At 36.9% G+C, this 20,549-nt stretch overlaps 2 protein-coding genes across 2 annotated transcripts; one reads left to right on the forward strand and one right to left on the reverse strand.

Annotated features, from left to right (window-relative positions):
• Nucleotides 1-332: 332 nt before the first annotated feature.
• On the forward strand, nucleotides 333-7,638 carry ACX2 (acyl-CoA oxidase 2). The gene is made up of 8 exons (XM_077393834.1): nucleotides 333-606; nucleotides 699-922; nucleotides 3,986-4,101; nucleotides 4,288-5,168; nucleotides 5,420-5,599; nucleotides 5,983-6,149; nucleotides 6,366-6,489; nucleotides 7,043-7,638. Exons 1-8 carry the CDS (start codon nucleotides 385-387, stop codon nucleotides 7,196-7,198), a joined length of 2,070 nt encoding a protein of 689 aa, XP_077249949.1. The 5' UTR covers nucleotides 333-384; the 3' UTR covers nucleotides 7,199-7,638.
• Nucleotides 7,639-8,890: 1,252 nt separating this feature from the next.
• LOC143889573 (uncharacterized) lies at nucleotides 8,891-14,986 on the reverse strand. Its single transcript, XM_077393835.1, has 4 exons — nucleotides 14,576-14,986; nucleotides 13,197-13,789; nucleotides 11,771-11,857; nucleotides 8,891-9,407 (listed from the first exon to the last, which is right to left on the reverse strand). Exons 1-4 carry the CDS (start codon nucleotides 14,816-14,818, stop codon nucleotides 9,155-9,157), a joined length of 1,176 nt encoding a protein of 391 aa, XP_077249950.1. The 5' UTR covers nucleotides 14,819-14,986; the 3' UTR covers nucleotides 8,891-9,154.
• Between the last annotated feature and the right edge of the window lie 5,563 nt (nucleotides 14,987-20,549).

Raw genomic sequence — 20,549 nt, forward strand, 5'->3', positions numbered from 1 at the left:
TCATTGAACGTTTTTCTACTCATGGCATTGATTCTGATAAGATGAACGGTTCAAATCACTCTAGTACCTAATGATGCCTCTCATTCTTCTCTCATATTAAGCCCTCTCACCACATTCACAGCATCTCAATATGTGGGCCCCACTCGTATTACTTTCTGTTCTAAGCTCTAACCATCCTAATCCAAAGTCTGATAAGCATGACGTTGAAGAGCGCGCCAAAATAACTGCCCATTTCTCTATTCCCCCAATAGAACCCCTACACGTGTCTCTCTAACAAGATTCCACGTAGCTCCCGTGTAGTATATAAATAAAGGAAGAACCACCTCATCTTTCTTAATTTTCTCCTAATCTGAAAACCTCGTTTTAAATTGTCCGAATACCAAAATGGAAAACCCTAACCCTAATCCAACGAACGAGGATGAAACCCAGATCGTTATTCGTCGGATCCAACGGCTGAAATTACATCTAACACCCACCCAACCATCTTCTCTTAATAATAACCAGCTCCACCTGCTAACGTGCGCCGGGAGGAAGAAAAAGCTTAACGTGAGCACAACTCTCCTCTCAAATTACATGAGAGGAAAACACAGAGATATCCAAGAAAAGGTATTTGTGAAATGGGTTTTTAATATTAAGCAGTTATTGGGTTTTTTTTTTTTTAGGGTTCGTGTTATTTTGATCATTTTATAATTTGACAGATATTTGAGTTCTTTGAATCTCGGCCTGATCTTCAAACCCCAGTTGAGATTTCGAAAGATGATCACAGGAAGCTTTGTTTTAGGCAGCTTAATGCGCTTGTTAGGGAAGCTAAAATTAAGCCTTTTAAGTATATGTTTGATGATCCGGGGAGGTATTTTTCGATATTGGAGGCGGTGGGGAGCATTGATATGTCGCTTGGAATCAAGACAGGGGTTCAGTTCAGGTGAATTTGATTGGTTTCAATGTATTTGTTTTTGTGGTTTTTTGTTTTGTTGGGTTTTTAGGGTTTGATTATCTGGGTTGGGCCTAGCATAAAATTGGATGATCTGGGTTTCTGTTTGTTTGAGTAGGGGACTGTTTTTTTTGTTTTTGTTTGAAGATATGATTTTCTTCTTCTTTTCTACTGAAGATATGATTTGGGTTTTGCTTGATTGATAAGATGTTGGTTGATTACCAATCCAAAAAAAGAAGAAGAAGATGTTGGTTGATTTAGATGTGGCTGGGTTATTATTGGTTTTTTGCAAAACGAGTCCTCTACTTGGCTTTATTTGCAAAAAGAGTTCTAGTTTGACAATTTGCAAAAGGAGTCCTCTACTTGGCTTTATTTACAAAAAGAGTTCTAGTTTGACAATTTGCAAAAGGAGCAATCTACTTTGCTTTATTTGCAAAAAGAGTCTAGTTTGACAATTTGGAAATAGAGTCATCACGTTTGAGAGAATTTTGCAAATCAGGTCATGCCAAAATTTTGTAGTTTTTTTCAAGGTTTTAAATTTCGACCAGGTTTCGGTTGAGACGGAAATCGAAATCAGGTATACTCGAAACGTTTCCCAAAAATCTCGATTTTATTTATTATTATATATTTTCCCGAAATTTCAGCCTAACCGAGAATTCCACCCGAAATTGTGTACAGAATAATATATTTTATCTGATTTCGGCCGAAATGAAAATTTGAATTCCTAAAGAGAAATTTAAAACCTTGGTTTTTTTTACACACGAAAGACCACAATGTCCTTATATGATGGAAATTAAATTGTAAAAAGCCAACATACCTGTGATGCTAAGTGATATGGTTTGATAGGGTGGTAACGACAATTCAATTCAAACCCATGCATCAGGTGGGCCCACCATGTTGCCTCATGTTTTGATAGAGTAGGGCCCATTGTTTAGCACCCATGCATAATAAAGCTAGTACATATAGAAATGATATTCCCACACCCTTGATTCAAAACTTATCGTTGACTGTCATGGGTATTTGGGTCACAAATTGATGGCATGACCTGAATTGCAAAATTCACAAAAACGTGATGACTCTATTTGCAAATTGTCAAACTAGAAGACTTTTTTTGCAAATAAAGCAAAGTAGAGGACTTCTTTTGCAAAAACCCCATTATTGTTTCTATATTTTCTACTCGGGTGTTATCTTTCTTCAAACTGATCTCTTTTGGGTGCCATAAAAGGGTGAAATAATTTAAAATTTGAAGTGGTTTATATGGCGTTGGGAGTGGATTCTATAGATTTCTTGCTCTATTTTTCACCTTGTTGGATACTAAAAATGGAATTATCTCTAGATTCTTTTACTTGTTTAGAATCTAAAGTCACACCACTTTCCAGTTATGAAGTGCATTATTTCTATCCCAGTGGCTGAATAACAAGCTTGGAACTAAAAGATAGTCTGCTTTGCATTGTATTAGCTCTAATGTTGACACAGAGTTCATGATTGAAATGCTATGCATTTTCGTTTATCATTTACTGTATTTATGGACTGTATCTAACCACTTGTTTTTTTAACTGTATCTAACCACTTCTTGGGGACCATGAATGCTTGTTCAATGAGTTATGTCTATTAGAATAGTATGGGGTGGGTCAAGAATTTATGATACCCTGTAAACTTAGTTGGGGCTACCTGTAAATGCTTTTATAATTAGCTGGATCTTTTGGAATCATATTGTGTGGGTTGAAAATTTATGATACCGAGTTTCTTTATAATGGATGTCAAAACCTATTTTAGCAAACTTCGCTATTTTTTTTTAAACCTTCGAAAAAAATTCAATGGAGTGGTATCTCCCCCACTTTAGGATTTGTTTTATCCTTCCCTTTTGATATTTTCCTTTATGTTTTTCATTTCTGTTTCAATTTGGGTCTTTTTTTTATTGACGAAATTCATTAAAATCAAAGAAAATAAGGGTTTTTCGTACTTATCTTAAGGTCCTGGGTGAAATCTAATGAATTGAGATCTAGTGTTAGATGTAGGGAAAAAATTATTAGATTCTCTAAACAAAAAATGTATTAGATTATCTGAATTATCATCTTCTTATGTATAATTGAATTCAATTATATGGCGATAAGTTCCAAATGCTTCATAAAAACAACAACAATAAGGTTCTTTCTTCTTCTTCTTCTCAAGCGGTGAAGAGCCAACATTAAGACCCTTTTGTCCTACACCAACCTATGGACATTTTTTTTTCCTATCCATTTTTTGAGCTTGATGTGTTTCATACCCGTCTTTATGGCTTGATGTTGGTCAAACCTATGCAATGCTTTAATGAGTTCAATGCCATATAAGTACCATAGTTTCTTTTATTCATTAATAATCTGGGTCCGCCAAAGCCTGGCTTACCTACAAAAAAATGTCATATCTGTGCATAAATATACTGTATGAGCCATCATATGCGTACTGTCTTAGGTAAATGCAAACCATATTCGTTGTAATGGGGGCAGTACACGTGCTCAGTACTTCAATAATAACTGTCGAAGCCATCATCATTCATACCACATCTTACCTGTACCCATCTTATATTAGATAAGGATCATGGTTTGGATGTCAATGAGAAACCTTCCAAAGTATCAATGCTTTGGAAAGTCGCCATAAGAAATCAGGGGAAGGCACTTCAGTGAGACACAGGAGTTCTGACTCTTTGAAAGTATGAGGTTTTGCTAAAAGCCTAAAAGTGGAAAATAAAAACATCAAGAACAATCCAGATTTTGTTCTATTTGAATAGGTGCTCCTAATTACTATCAAAATTAACTCGCTAATGGTGGTTGTTGAGCACTACATTTCGCTTAGCTGCACATCAAATAACTCCTGGTCTTTGATGTTTGAATCATGTAGAAGTTCTCTGCAGATATTATGTTTTGTTATTGAATTGAAGCCTTATGCTAGTCCCATGACCTCTTTTCCTGGGGCAATTTTCCCGATATCACATTTTTGTTGTTTTTTGACAGGAATCAAATAAAAATTACAGTTCTTAGTGAGTGGTATATTAATATATCAAATACTTCCATGCAGCCTTTGGGGAGGATCTGTGATCAACTTGGGAACAAAGAAACATAGAGACAAGTACTTTGATGCAATTGACAGTTTGGACTATCCTGGTTGTTTTGCTATGACTGAACTCCATCATGGTAAGCTTTTTCCCTGCCCTAGTCTATCAGAAATTACTAGCTTCACTGTCTACCATTTGTATGTACTGATTCTATTTTTCTTCAACTTATAACAGCTTTCTTAAGATCAGTGTCACACATTTTTTCAGTTCTAAATGAAGTCATAACATCCTATATTTTGGCTGACTTTTTTCTTTTTTTGAGAAGGCTCAAATGTTCAAGGCCTACAGACAATTGCCAGATTTGATCCTATTACCGATGAGTTCATAATTGACACACCAAATGACGGAGCCATTAAATGGTGGATTGGTAATGCGGCAGTTCATGGAAAGTTTGCAACAGTGTTTGCAAGGTTGGTCCTTCCAACTCATGAAACGAAAGAAGGTGCCGATATGGGTATCCATGCCTTCATTGTCCCAATAAGGGACTTGGAGACACATTGCACGCTTCCTGGGATTGAAATACATGACTGTGGCCACAAGGTCGGCTTGAATGGGGTCGATAATGGGGCATTGAGGTTTAGTTCTGTTAGGATTCCTCGTGATAACCTCCTCAATCGATTTGGAGATGTTTCGCGAGATGGAAAATATACAAGTAGCCTCTCATCTATAAATAAACGATTCGCTGCCACTTTAGGGGAACTTGTTGGGGGTAGGGTAGGTCTTGCATATTCTTCTGTGGGTGTCCTAAAGATTTCTGTGATAATTGCTGTTCGGTATTCTCTCCTACGCCAGCAATTTGGCCCTCCAAAGAAACCTGAGATTAGTATATTGGATTATCAGTCCCAACAGCACAAGCTCATGCCCATGTTGGCCTCAACATATGCCTTCCATTTTGCTACTCAGTATTTGATGGAAAAATATTCTGAGATGAAAAAAACCCATGATGAAAAGGTTGTGGGAGATGTTCACGCTCTCTCAGCTGGCCTGAAAGCTTATGTAACATCATATACAGCTAAATCCTTAAGTATATGTCGCGAAGCCTGTGGTGGCCATGGATATGCGGCCATTAACCGATTTGGTATTCTGCGAAATGACCATGATATATTTCAGACATTTGAAGGAGATAATACAGTGCTTCTGCAACAGGTTATAAGTCATTACTGAGATGTCTTTGTGCTTATTTTTTGCTATCGGCAAGGTTTTAAATTTTAAATTTCGGTTTCAGACATAGCCGAAATACAGAAATTTTGGCTGAAACTCGGTAAAAAAAAAAAGGCACATTTCATTAATGTGCCGAAATTTAAAATTTGGGATTCTGGCCGAAATTTCAGTTTCAAGTGATAAAACCATGGCCATCGATATGCTGGTGTGGTAATAACTTTACACTTCTCATGCAGGTTGCAGGTGACCTCTTGAAGCAATATAAGGAAAAATTTCAAGGAGGGACACTCACAGTCACATGGAACTACTTAAGAGAATCTATGAGTTCATATCTTTCTCAGCCAAATCCAGTGACCACTCGCTGGGAAGGAGAAGGCCATTTGCGGGATCCGACCTTCCAGCTAGATGCCTTCAGGGTGGGTAAAATTCTGTAGTGTTTCTAATGTCAATGAATTGTCACTTCAACTATTATAATGGTTGTAGTCTTGGATTTAAATTTCTGATTTGGTTATTTTGGCAGAAATCCTGAAATTTCAGCCGAAATCTGGTAAAAAAAAGAATTAAATAATCATTTTGGTAATTTCAGCCGAAATTTCATAAAAATATTAAATTTTTTTAAAAACAATTGAATTTCTCAAATATCCGTCAAACTATGGGTATAGTTGGGTACTGTCATTTGCATTATTTGCCTTCTGGGTGAGTAAAATTTTGTGGTGTTTATCATTGTAATGTCAGTGAAATTTATAGTTAGGTAGCGTCAATTGCATTAATTCTTGTTTATGCAATTTCTTATGTATAGTACCGAACGTCTCGATTGCTTCAAAGTGTGGCTGTACGTCTTCGCAAACACTCCAAGAATCTCGGCACTTTCGGTGCATGGAATAGATGCCTTAATCATCTATTGACCCTTGCAGAATCTCATATTGAATCAGTTATACTTGCAAAGTTCATTGATGCTGTGCAGAGGTAGGTCCCAGTCTTGGTCTAAGGTTCTCTCTTTTTGTTCTTTAATGTTTCAGTTGAACATAATTTGCTGTGGGAAAGTATAAGGGTTCTTTTGCAAATATCCGTCAAACTAGAAGTCTCTTTTTGCAAATAAAGGAAAGTAGCAGACTTTTTTTGCAAATATCCCTTTTTTAAATGTTTCAGTCAAAACATAATTATCCTTTTGATCTGGTGCAGCTGCCCAGACAGGGAAACTCGTGCTGTGCTGAAGCTCACCTGTGATCTGTACGCCTTGGATCGAATCTGGAACGACATTGGCACCTATCGTAATGTAGATTATGTCGCACCAAATAAAGCTAAGGTATACAGACCTCCATTTCTTTCGGAAACTTTTAAAATTTCATTTTCGGTCATAAACGAAACCAAAATGTTTCTGTTATGGTACGAAATCTTGTAAAATCACGGAGTCATTTCGGTATGAAATTACGCCCTTCATGTAAGATTTTTCACTACTGGTTTTTCTTTTTGTATTTTGTCATTTAAAAAAAAAGAATCTTAAAGAAATCTCATTTTTCTTCTTTTTCCTGTGACGAGAGTTGATTTTTGTCAAGGTTTCTGTCAAACTGTCATCATTTTGACAGAAACTTTACGTTTTTTTTCATCTGAAAGGTTGCATGTTTTACATATTTGGACCGATATTTTGGGCGAAATCTTAAAATTTCGGATGAAATCTTGTATTTTTTTCCGAATCCGTGTACTTTTCGTTTCGGTAGCACTCAGAATCGAACATTGTTTCGGCCGAAATTTAAAACCATGGCTTTCGGAGCAAGGGACTAAAGGACTATACATGGCTTTCGGTATACCCGACTTCCCTGAGCTTTTTTTTATTTCAATTTTAATGGTTTCCTCTTCAGGCAATCCACAAGCTTTCTGAATACTTGAGTTTCCAAGTGAAGAACGTCGCAAGAGAACTTGTAGACGCGTTTGATCTTCCGGATAATGTTACTCGTGCGCCCATTGGGATGCAGTCAGAAGCATATGCTCACTATACTCAGTATGTTGGATTCTAAGGTATAATATATATACAAGGTGGATTCAGAGCTTGGGTTTGTTAAAAAACATCCCATATGCTGAAATGACAAGGAACCATGAAGTCTTTATGAATGATGGGTCTGGGTAAAGGGGATTGTGGAAACATGAAAAGATGGTACAGTGTTGAACAGACACTATTTTTTTCTCGATTTTTGAATTTTTAGCTGCTTTGGTCTCTTCCCGTTGGAGAAGAATTAGAAAGGTAATAAATACTGCTCACTTGAACCATCACTGTATATTTTTTGGTGCAAATGATATTCGTTTGTGTCAAAGGGAAATGAAATCCACTTTCCCTTGTCAAATGCTATATAATGGAGAAATTCCTATGTTATGAAATCCTTGTAAATTCTTAATGTGGAATCCCAACATAACAGTTGGTTAAATTCCAGCAAGAGTTGAATTTGAATTTGTTCTGAACCTCTGTGAACACCTTAGTAGAAGTGATGAGAATGGGGAAAAGGTGATGGAGAGAGGGTCTCATTTCTTGGTTGTGGGAGATACAAAGTACCAGGCTACTGTTCTAGTTTGAAATGGGGGAGAAAAATCAAATTTAAAGCTGTGTTAGGCAGTCTATGAGCTATATCATAGTCTATTTTAAGTTATTAAATTCAGATTCTCAGTCGAAATCCACTCATATACCAGAACTGACAAAATTAACATTTGGGTTTACTTCTTTGTCATCTTGTTCTTATTTTTGTGGAAGGAAAACCTTTTAGAATCCAGGGGCAGGCCTTCGACTTTACATACTTTGGAGAGTTGTTTGAAGAAGACAGTAGCCTCGAAAAGAACAAAGCCACCTCAAAGTATGGAGCAAATGCAAAGTATAAGGCAATGAGGAAGGGGTAGTGTTCTCCTCACTCGTCAGAGCTGAGCTAGGCACTCTAGGCACTGGCTATAGGGAGACCCGCCACTTACAAGATAGGCCAAGACTTATTTGATTGTATGAATGTTAGGAAGTCTCATTCTCTATTTAGACTACCATGGTCTATTGGTCCATTAAAAGTTTTGGAGTCTCTTGGGTGTTACAAAGATAAATCATCTTTAATTGAGCTGTAGATCCTATAGCATATACGGAAAGAAAGGTACCATCATGGTATATTTGAGGAAAGAAAAATGGTGTTTGGAAATAATGTTATTAGACATAAAATGAACCTCATTCTATGGAGAAGGAATGACGAGAGTTTCTCCAACTGCAGCATGAGTGACATTCTAGGAATTAGGGGCCTATCATTAAAGAGAGTAATGGAGATTAAAGCTAGTCTAAAGTGGAGTCTTGTCCTGTAAGTTGCTGGGTTCAGTCATGGTGTTTTCTAGGAGCTTCTTCGATTTGCCCATGAAAAAGTATGAAGGTTACTGGATTTTTTGGCTAGCGAACAGAGCCTATATGCTTCTCCTCTCCCCTATTCCCAATGGTATTTATGACTACTGGTTTTCTACTACAAGGGAGTGGCCTGAGGTAGAAACAGGGGCGAATATATCATTTCCCTAAAACAGATTTCTGAGCACTTTTCATTTTCAAAAAATTTCTCAACACTTTTGAGCACCTTCTCCTGCCAAAATGCAAACTCTACCATGCCAAAAACCTAAAAAGACAGATATTTTAACATCACCACATCAACTAAGGACAGTTTGCGTAGCAAATGAAACCTCTCTTAACATGAATTAAAACATACAGAAAATGAAGAGCAATTTGATTTTTATAAATCATCAGATAACAACTTAAGGAATTATTTGTCTGCGAATTCCCTGCCCTTCATGTTGATTTCTTTTAGTTGGACTTAAGGCTCTCATATTATATATTACATGATCTCCCAAAAAAAAAAAAAAGTGAACCTATAAGTTTCATCCTTCATACAACAAATTACAACAGTTAGAGATCATTAGGGCTAGAAACCCTCTGCAATTAAACTCCTAAGATTACCTGCCCAAAATCATCAAATGGATCTGCTTGCTATGAGTGCTGTTGAAAATAATAGAACCAGCACAGAAGCATATGCCATCAATACATGTGATTCCCTAGCAAGAGAGCACTGACTCACAGTCACTGCTTTGTTTTGTCTGAAGGTTACGACCACGAATCCGGGGTCATCTTTCGCATCCCATGTCATGGCTGGAACAGTGACCTCGCGGGTCCCATCTTTGTGGATGTGGTCACAAAAATTATGGGTGTGGGCACTGAATATTATCCTGCAAAATGCCAATTCCCAATGTATATATATTAGATTTTTCGCTTTTTGGACCAAATGAATGATTTAGAGTAACAATTGCACATGGTTTGATCCCGATCAAATATTTGAGCCATTACATGTTGGGCAAACCACAGCTGATGGGTGAATTGGAGACAAAAGTGGAGAAATGGATATTCCTTGTTAGATGTATTTAGTGGCTTAGCTTTTCTTTTTGAAGAAACCTACTAAAACAACCTGTTACATGCTGGATTTTAGGGAGGATGTCTTACTCTTTGCATTATTTAGCTTCCCATTATGTTATTGTAGATGCTATTTTTTTAAGAAATATTGTAGATGCCAAATTGGATTAGCAATCTTACGGGGAACCATCTTCATTTCTTTATTTATTTGCGGATTCTCAAAACATCTACCAACAATACACTTGTCCCAAAAATTCTGTTTGTTGAGTTGGTCAGAGCCTGACGCTTTGTTGGGGTTCCCACGAGCAATTTTTCCTTTTGTTTGAAGGCAACCATTGACGGTGTGGACCATGCTCCCAGAGTTCTCAATTACTTCGCTTTCCTTCCATTACTGCCACACAAGTCTGTGGTACCCAAATAAATCCCAATAATATCACTTCCAGCAGATTTTGAGCTAAATGGTCTTGTCAAACTTGCGAATTTGTGACCCAAAGGAGAAGCCCATAGCATCTTTACATTTTTATTCACGGATCTGTAAGCAGATAGAGCGGAGGTGACATATCGGCGCCGTGGAGCCCTGAACAACATTGAAGTCGTAATGTCCATAAAAAGCAGGGTTTGAGGGTTTTGGAATGCAGAGATTTGAGGGCAGTGACGTGGAGTGAGAACCAGGAATTATGGTTGAATTTTTTGGAGGATTAGAAGATGAAAAAGTATCATATGAGAATTTGAGCGAAGAATCCTATGAGGTATGTGAATCTTTTCTAATACCACAAACTAATCTACGAAAAGATTCGTTCAATACCATGTTAGGCAAAATTAATGGTGAGAGAATTGTGCCCGAGGGAACACCATCAAAAGATATTATGCCAAGCAAATTGATGGTTTTGGTATAGTAGACAACTATTATATAAAACATACACTACATTTCACATGCAATTCATATCAATATAATGATATAACATATATTGGTATAGTGGGCCACTAATATACCCATTCAAAAAAGAAAAAGAAAGAAAAAAGAATGCCACTAACATACTAATGGTTTTGGTTTCGGTATGTATTTCAATTTTGATATGCGTTTCAGTGGGGATGGAAACAGAAAAATTGCAGACGTTTCATGTCAGTCTCAATGGAAGTTTAAAATCATGCTCATATTCCACTACACATAAAAGCTCCAACCTCAATTTCATGTGTTCTTGTCACAAACATCCGACAGGTGAACAAGGAAGCATGGTTTAACTTACACTTATAGTTACAATTATTGAAAAATGATGATTGGACAAGGAGTTAATTTGCGGGATACTAATTAAATTTCTTTATAAATTCAAGTTCTAAATAATAAATACCACATTTATATTTATGAAAAAAAGGAATTTGTAAGTGAAGTTGAGAAAGATCCCTATGTATCAATTCTGATGTAAAACATCAATAAAACAATGCAAAGCAAAATAGCAACATATCCAAATAAACAGCAAGAAAAAGAAGCGAAGCTAAAAGGAGACTCATCAAAATATGGATTCTTCTGTTGAAAGCAGACAGAGAGCTGTTCAGTTCAGCAATGCAGAATTTTCATATGCAAATAACCACTTAAATATAAGAAGTGCAAAATTAAGATGATATAAATTTACAGGTCGACAGTAATCCTAGTGTAAGTTACAAAAGTAAACTAAGTTATTTCCTGGAGGGATAGTATTTGGTGTTACACTATTTTTTTCCTTTTGATACTGGTGAGATAGTATCTTGGTACTGACTACAGGATTTTTGAGGTTGCAAGTAGACAAAAAAAAAATTCAACCAACATTATATAATCGTTAATGTCTTTGGATGGTTAGAATTGCACATCAGTCAGATTTCTGAGTAGAGACAACCCATGAAGGGGATCACCAAATGTACTGTCCAGATGACGTATACATTTATGAACTGCCCACATTGTATACATTTGCCACATGTACAAATTAGAGGGCTTGATACAGAAAAGAAAGTATCTAGCATTGGAAACTTTCCCTCTTCTGTAACCATAAAAATTGAAGTTCACAAGCCCCAAATATGATTACCACTACATGAATAGCAAGGTATGTGCTTCTCAAAAAAGTGAAAGCGAGATATAATTATAGAAAACAATCTCAGAATTAAGAAAGCCGTGATAACTATTTGGAGGTTTTCACGAACAAGTAATAACCTTGGTCTAAGAGCTTGAAAGATATATTCGGTTTCATTCGGGGGGAGAGTGTGTGACAACTCATAGGGCCCTGTGCCAACAAGTCCACTGCAAAGAAGTTCAGGAGAACTTAAGTATAGAGATGACTACAAGATTAAGAGTAGCAAATCAAATTCAAAAGATGTAGACATACTGTGTAAAGAAAAGCCGTGATAAATAAACCAATAATGCAGAATATATTAATTAGAGGTGTCTCAAAATAGCACAAGAACACGATTAGTAATCTACAAAACTCAATAAAATTTCTCAGGACATGATAATAAAAAAATAGAAAGAAAAATATATTAAATTAAATGGAATTTCTGGGATCTTGATACATGGTTAATGGGAAAAATCAGGCAAATACAAGTCTGTCGTTACGATTTGACATTTGTTTTTTTCAATTCCAACGGATAGATGATGACACATGAAGATTCAGATTGATGACTAAATCAAGCAATTGAGAACAACAGGTTTCTTAGTGAAACTTTTACCTATAATCCCATAAAAAAAGAACCTAAAAAAACCAAAATAAAGTTGTTCCCAGACCATAATGTGATTTGAATGCATTAAAGTCACCTTTTGGACATCATAGTATATTGCAAAATGATGTCTACAAGCCATTAAATTTATGCATGAGTCATTTCCAGGTAACATTAGCTCGTTTATCCTATATAAGAAAATGAAGACTGTTCTGAAGATGTGTTTGCATATTGTGCGAGGATACTAGATTCATCATCGCTTGATGGGCTGTGCTACATCTAGGCAGAGTGATCAGCCCATGGGCTCATATCATTGGAGGTTAAAAAATAACTGAACACATCCATTTAATGAGAAAATAGAGTAAAGCCATTTAAATTTGTCATGTTGATCGACAGTTATCTTTCACAAGCATTTACTCTGCTAGGACACAGGTGTGCATCCAAACAGAGCCTAAGCAATTAAATCAGGTCTCCACGCAAGATCAGAACCTAAGGAATTATATCCATACATTATTTTCTTGCAGCACTTTTTTTTTTTTTGAATAATTCTTACAGCACTCTTTCTTCATCTCTCGTATTATGTGAGTGGCCTATTGCTCCAAATTTTTCTATCTAACCATGCATGTGATCACAATTGGTTCATAAAAAGAACCTACAGAGTTTCTTCTTCATCCTTTACCAACACTTATGTTAGATCTTAAGACGGTACAAAATAATTTATGCATCACTCATGGAAAATATAGGTCTGCGGCATAAGGCATAAGGAAGATACCAAGAATTATGTCTTTTCACATGCTTTGGAATCCAAAATAAGCAGCAAAACAACATCTTGATTAGGATAAATAAAGAAGACATACTTTCGCGCATTCCATGTCAAACCAACACTATATTATTCATATAAGGAAACATCAAAGAAGTTAATATACCGATTCTCAGATGTTTTCGAACTCTCATTGATATGTTTCCCATTGTTTATCTTGAGAGAATTGATTCCTCCACAGCTGTTACTTGTTCTGTGCAAAGGGAAGTGGAGTAAGAGAACAGGACCAGACCCAGATGGCACGCCACTTTCTCTCCAGAGGCTATTGAGACCTTCTCTCCATTCATTGGGCCCATTTGGTCCTTTGTTACTTTCTTTGTATTGGCTTTGTACATCAACACTTTCTCTCTCAACAACCTTTTCAACACTGAACCGTAAATCATTATTTCCGCAAAGCATGGCAACAGCATTCAGAGAGACGAAACTAACATTGCTAACTTCAAAGGCACCACAACCAGCCGAGTCCAATCCTGGCAAACTGTTAGCAATCCAATTAACAGATTTTGCATTTAATTTATTGCATTCTCCAATGTCTCTGTCGCCCAAAACAATGTGAAGAGGAAGTCCGAGAAAGGGACCCAACATACTTTGAAACTGTTGCAACACAGATAACCAATTACTGTTTGTTGACCCTGATCCTTTCGCAGAAACATCTCCCAATACTACTAGCATATCGGGCTTCAGCCTCTCAAAGGATTTCTGGTTCACAAATAGCCAAAATCAAATGCCTAAATTAGTCAGTCACCACAGGATCACTTCAAATACAACCAATACAATAAGATGGTTTAGGGCCAGTTTATTTTAGATTATGACAACCAATTGCGGAGTCCCCAACCGATTATTGGACTCAAATTTATTGCAATTTTCGGCCCAATAATCGGTTGGGGACTCCACAATCGGTTGTCATAATCTAAAACAACAGGGCCTTAGCAATACAAATAAAGGGATACGTGCTAAGATTGTGAAAGATTTGTTGTTTCTACCATGGTACCATGTTTCAAATGCAAAAGTGTTAATCTTAATGGATTATCCCAACATCCCTCCACCAACCCAATGCAGAAAATCGAGACTTCGAACTATGACGACCAAGGCAGAAGGAAAAAAACTTGTCAGCACATAAGTAGTTTTTTTTAGAGACGATAATCGTAAGTTTAGTTTTTTTTTTTTTAATTATTATTATTATTATTACCAACAAGAAGCATGTGTATTCAAGCTCTTGAAAGCTAAAATTATATTTCTGTCAATTTAATCTAGATTTTTTTTCATCCTCCAACAAAATCTCCCATATTCCTCGTTATAAATCCACTAAAAAACAACATTTTTTCTCCATCACTAAAATTAATATGGTTTGTATTTTCTACCCTAACCCTAACATCAAAATTCCAGATTAAAACGCTAAAAAAACCGCATCGAACACAGAATCCAACAAAATTTCCTCATGAAATCAACAATTACCAAACAAAAGAAGAAAAAAACGAGATTTACCCTAAAGAACTTGGTCGTGTAAGAATCTCTGAAGTAGATGTTAGTGTAACCAGCTTCAGATCCCATCAAAAGCAGATTCGCCACCATCATCACCTTAAAATCCTCCTCTTCATCGTCAATCTTCCGAGATCTAGGGTTAGGGTTTTGATCGACGATCTTGCATGATGGCGTTGAAACCCTCTCTTCGAAAACTATAAGAGCGATAACGAAAATCAACGGCAAAGCCGATTTCAAAGCGATCATCTGATTCTGACACTCTGATTTCAGATTCAGACAGAGAGTGAGGTGTAAAATAAGATGTGGGGACGAGATCTAGGGTTAGGGTTTCGAATCTGAGCGGGTTAGGGTTTGTCGCCATGATCGATCTCTCCCTAACTTGCATGGCTACCTGGTTTAAAAAATGCTTGTGATTTTCTAAAAAAGTAGGGGTAGTTTTGTCTTTTGGATTGACTGGATTTAATGATGATGGCCTGATAATAGCTGTCCGGGCGTCAAAAAGGGGAAGGTTTTGATATTGACACTCCTTTTGTTTGTTTTTTTGTACAAGTCATTTTCCACCTGTTTATATTTTGGGCAACGATATTTTCATCCCCCCTATATTACGAATGCGCTCCCTTAGATTTGACGTCAAAAAGCGTCAAAGTTGCACACTGTTCACGTCAAATCACCTGTAGGGGGAGTGCATCCGTAACATAGCGGGGTGAAAATTCATCTCCCTTGTTCTTTTCCAAAATTGAAGTCATTTTGAGGAAAAGACAAACAAAATGAGGTGGGAATAGTGGAACTGAAGCGGATCTAATATGACCCACTCAAGAATATCCAGAGATTTTATACAGTGTAAGCCCTTATAGTCGAAGTACCGTAGGGACCAGACTATAGGATGATCCAAACCGTCCATATGATGGGCCATAACGGAAATAGGTTGTGCCCAAAAAATTATTTCCATAGGATGATCCTAGACCTCTGATCTATAGATGAACTGCATATTATGGAAACCTCTATAGATCGGAGGGCTAGTAACATCCTATGGTAATGATTTTTTGGGCACAATCTATTTAAGTTATGGCCCATCATATGGACGGTTTGGATCATCCTATAGTGTGGTCCCTACCGTACCTCTTGAAAAATAAGGGACTGTAACACCTTGGAAAAATCTCGAATATCCAAACCAATTATACTCTATTTGGGTTTTTCAGTTGACCTATATCTCTTTCCAAAGAAAGACTTTTGGCAGCAAGTTCCTTAATTTATAACTTAGAGAGTTAGGAAAAAATTAGGGCTGCAACTCGGGTTGGGCGGGTCGCATTTTGGAGAACCTAACCCTACCCGAGAAATATCTCGGGTTGGGTTTTTTTTCGGAAAACCCACGATTCCCAAACCCGGCCCTACCCATGATAAATCTCGGGTCGGGTCGGGTTTTTCACGTTGACGCAATTTTTTAAGGAAAATTCTTGTTTGGCAAGGCAACTCAACTCATAGAAGCAGAAATTACACTCACATTACACTTGAATCACACAATGATATAATTACACTTGAATCAAACAATGTTGTAATCAAACAATGCTGTAATCAAACAATGTTGTAATTACAATCAAACAATGCTGAATCAAACACTTGAATCAACTCAACTCATAGAAGTAGAAATTACACTCACATACAATAAGAGTGGGTGCGTGGGTTTTCACTTTTAACTTTTAACTAACAATAGAAAAAAATGTACATACTATAACTTATGTAACTCGGGTCGGGTCGTGTCGGGCCCCTTCAAACCCGGCTCGACCCGAGATTCATGCGGGCCTTTGAATGCTCAACCCGGCTCGATGCGGGTCGGGTAGAACCCGGCTCGAGTTGCAGCCCTAAAAAATAAAAAATAATAGATCAATTTTCCATTAGTTTATAAGATAACTCGGTAAATGATAGGTGTTAAGTTTTAGATTTTTAAAACTTAGTAAATTTTTAAGTTTGAAATTTCCACAGCAGTACTCGAGATGTTGCTATCACCATCCAATCAGTACAAGTGTAAAACAAAGCCAGTAGTGTCATTATCAAAATATGGTACCAAATATAGAAAGCTCCTAGGAAATGATAGTCACACTCGTTTATCTTTTTCAAAATATGGTCCCATTTCCACCTTTTGTTTGCCTTTCTCTTTGAAGAAAAGACAAACGAAAGAGGGTGGAAATATCATTTACCACACCATACCTAAGCTATTTTTTTCTCACCCCATTTCTAAACCAAAGAGTATGGTTTAAATGCTTACCAACCCGGAGCGCCCACCATATGTGGTAGTTTAGTCATACATACTCAGTTTCCCTTCTAACCCTAACCCTAACCCTAACCCTAACCCTAACCCTAAGAAGCTTATAATATAACAAGGGAAGTGTACTCTTTACACTAGAGGGGCTGTCCCAAGTAAAAAGGAGGGGGGGAGAGGGCGAGCAAAATATAGCATTTCCCTATAACAGGCTGTATATTTTTTGCGTTTTGTTAACTGGACATTCGTTAAGGTGCATTGGAAATGTAAATCTACACATTGTTTAAGAAAAAAAAACCCAAAAGCCATGTAAAACTCTTAATCCCTATGTAAATTTATTGTAAAATTACATTTTCAATGCACCTTAAGGAGTCCCTCGTTAGCAAAACCCATATTTTTTCACTTCCTTATCATATGCTCATGTACTTCCAAAAGGGAGCTTTCACGTCATGCTCTAGTGCGCCCGCATACACACCCCAAATGGTGCTCCCTGTGAAATTTTAGGGCGGGCTATGCTAAAACCGTCCTACAAGAACTACATCTACTTCTTAAATGTATATTGACCAAAGTCCCCTATAAAAAACCATAATGCCCCTGCCATAATTTTGTATAGGGAAATGCTATGAGCACAAGCATATTTTATATTTGCACAAACCCAGCTGTATTTTCTTCTTTAATTGGCTCCTGAGAGCTTTTTGGGAAGGGAAATGATAAATGCGCCCCTTTTCATTACTTCGGACACCCAGATGTAGTGTACGTGGCAATCAGGTCGGTTGAATACTTGAATCCTTCCCATGTGAAGTACATCAGCCCTCTGCAGTCGTAGATACATTGCAGCTGGGTGTCCCAAGTAATGAATAGGGGCGCATTTATAACTTTTTGACAGTTCTTTAAACACTATAAGACAAGATGGCTTGTGAAAAATATCAAAATATGGTTGTGCTGATATCATTTCCCTTTTTTATTTTATTAAAGTTTTTTGGTAAAATATTAATTATTAAAGGTTTTTACACGCTAGATGCAAAAATAGATAAATAAAATTGACTTGGTAAAAGTACGAGTAGGGCTAACTTGTTGGATAATCCAGGTCATTTATGGCTTTGTAAAGGATGGGCCATGGAGCAAAATCCACACATATTGAAGGTTATTAACCATTCAATTTGTGACCGCTAAATGGATGAAAAACAAATAAACAAGCAAAAGTCTGTATTGATCAAGAAAGTCTGTAAAAATTGGAGGGTTAGGATCATCCAATGGAGATGGATGTTGCTCCAGGGTCTATGCACATCGAGGCCTAGGAAAAAGGTCTTGATCGTTGAGCAAGTGGCCCCCACCCGTGTCTTTGTCTGCTCATACACTTAGGGACCGTTTGGATATGCGGATTTTAGAATCCGGGATTTCTTCAAAATTGCAAGTGAGAGACAAGAGAAGAAGTGGACCAGCCATAGTTTTTTTATTTCTCACCATTCTTTCCGTCAGCAAGAGAGCAGCAGATTATCCCATGTTTCCAGGTTTTAGAAATCTCTCCATTTTAGAAATCTCACGATGCGGGAGAAATTTCTAAAACCTGGATGTCTTACTTAAAATCCAAAAAACGTTGTAAGGACAACATACAACAACTTGATCATGAACCCTCTTTTACACTATTTTCAACCTAAAACCTGGATTCTAAAATCTGCTTACCCAAACGGCCACTTAAGATAATTGGAATCTAGAGTATTAGTATCTTGAAATAGTTTTCATTCTCCTTTTGTGTTGTTTTTTTATCACCTTCTTGCAAGCTTCACATGGCTCTATGGTCCATACCTACCTTCGATGAATAAATGGTTGATGGCCGTCCATTTGCAAGTCATGATCAAAAGATTGAAATCGTCAAGATTTATTTGTAAATCAATCTATAGATTGCACATTTCTGGTGGGGCATACAAAAAGCTCTTAATTTTCTCTCTCTTGGGATGTGATATACTCACCCTCTTTCTTCCTCGGGCCAACCCCCTCAATGTAAAACTAGGGGTGCAATTCGGGTCAGGTTGAGGTTTCACTGAAAAATTGAATTAGAATCAACCTGAACCCAACAAGATTTTATGGTAAATGCTCAACTAAAATTCCTAAAAATAACCTGACTTGAACACTTAGTATTTATGACTATTTTTGCACTACAAGCAGGTGGCCGGTCAAAAAAAAGGGGCGAATATATCATTTCCCTTTCTCTTTTATGAGATATCATAATGCTATGTGGGCCTGTATTTCTATGAAAATACACATGTAGAAAAAGTATAGTGGCAGTCACCTATTAAAATAGTCTAAACCATTTCGTATCCCAAAAAGTTTATCCATAAGATAGAAAATTAAAAGACATTTTTAGGAAATATTTAAAATCTTCTCTTTAATATAAATAAGGATTTGCTAGGGTCCATCGCAAAAGGCATTTCGCAGCTGGTCTTTCTCGACAGACGAGCCGTGAAATGCCTTTTGCGATTGACCCTAGCATTTCCCTTATAAATAAGAAACATTGGGCAAAATTGAGTTAAGTAAAAAATTAACAGGCATTTTAGCGAGGCTACTGGCATTGGCACCACCGTGTTTTAATAATTGCACTAACTCATCATGTCTTTTATTATTTAAACCACTATCGTTCCCAAAAAGCTCTTAGAAGCCATTTTAAAAAGAAAAGAAGAGTTGAGTTTGTGCAATTATTAAAGGGAAATGGTTTTAGTGCTACCATGGTTTGATAAAGATGTGCGACACATCTTGTCGTTTAGTATATAAAGGCCGTTAAGAGCTTTTTGAGAACCGAAATGATCTTCTGACAGCCCCTTAGATACTAAACGATAAGAAGCATCTTATCAAAACATGGTAGCGTGAAATCATTTCCCTTATTAAAACATGGTAGTGCCAATGTTAGTAGTCTTTATCAAATATAGGTTATTTCTATAAGATTCATTTCACATAATGAGAGATTGAAGATGATGTTAACCACAAATAAGAGCAAGTTGGTTGAAGTGGAAACATGCTTCGGGAGTAATGAGCGACCGTATAATAACTACCAAGTTGAGGTGAAAGTTTTATAAGACAGTTGTAAGGCCAGTCATGTTGTACGGCTCAGAATGTTGAGCCACCAAGAATCAGCATGTGCATAAGATGAGTGTAGCTGGGATGCTAATGCTTAGATGGATGTGCGGCCACACAAGGTTAGATTGAATGGAGTAAAAAGAGGTAGGGGCAGACAAAAAACAACTTGGGTAGAAACAGTGAGGAAAGACTTGTTGGCTAGGAACATAACAGATAACATGACCTTGGATATGAGGGAATGGAAAAAAATGATCCATGTAGACAAACCCAACTAGTGTCGAGATTAGACTTAGTCAGATTGAGCCCGGTAGATTCTTTCACCTTCTTCATGAAAAATTTCTAAAGGATTCATTAGCCAACCCCAACTAGTTTGGAACAAAGGCTCGGTTGAGTTTCGTATCAATATAGGTTATTTACCGGAGTAATTTAGTCCTCCTATGGGCCTTAAGGTACTTTTGGATTGATCAATTTTTTAGACGAGCAAGGACCATCACAGAAATAATAATAATTTATTCATAGACTTTCTTTTTCATAAAAGACTTGAAACAGACTAATAGAATCAAGGGCTAAAATTTGTCTTAGTGTACCAAAACACCCCTTTCTAAAACAGTAACACCATCTATTTTCCACTTTATACATGCACATTAA

This window comes from Tasmannia lanceolata, unplaced genomic scaffold (assembly GCF_043159265.1).
Source record: "Tasmannia lanceolata isolate RefF3 unplaced genomic scaffold, GAP_Taslan_0.1 ptg000013l, whole genome shotgun sequence".
Taxonomy (NCBI): Eukaryota; Viridiplantae; Streptophyta; class Magnoliopsida; order Canellales; family Winteraceae; genus Tasmannia; species Tasmannia lanceolata.

Bases quoted from the DNA above. Each gene is read 5' to 3' on its own strand.
- LOC143889573 (XM_077393835.1), bottom strand. From the start codon at position 14,818: ATGATCGCTTTGAAATCGGCTTTGCCGTTGATTTTCGTTATCGCTCTT. The intron at 11,858-13,196 runs GTATATTAACTT...ACTTCTTTGCAG, and splicing joins TCGAAAACATCTGAGAATCG to TGGACTTGTTGGCACAGGGC. The intron at 9,408-11,770 runs GTTATTACTTGT...GGCATTTTGCAG, and splicing joins TTTCAAGCTCTTAGACCAAG to GATAATATTCAGTGCCCACA.
- ACX2 (XM_077393834.1), top strand. From the start codon at position 385: ATGGAAAACCCTAACCCTAATCCAACGAACGAGGATGAAACCCAGATC. The intron at 607-698 runs GTATTTGTGAAA...ATAATTTGACAG, and splicing joins ACAGAGATATCCAAGAAAAG to ATATTTGAGTTCTTTGAATC. The intron at 923-3,985 runs GTGAATTTGATT...ACTTCCATGCAG, and splicing joins AAGACAGGGGTTCAGTTCAG to CCTTTGGGGAGGATCTGTGA.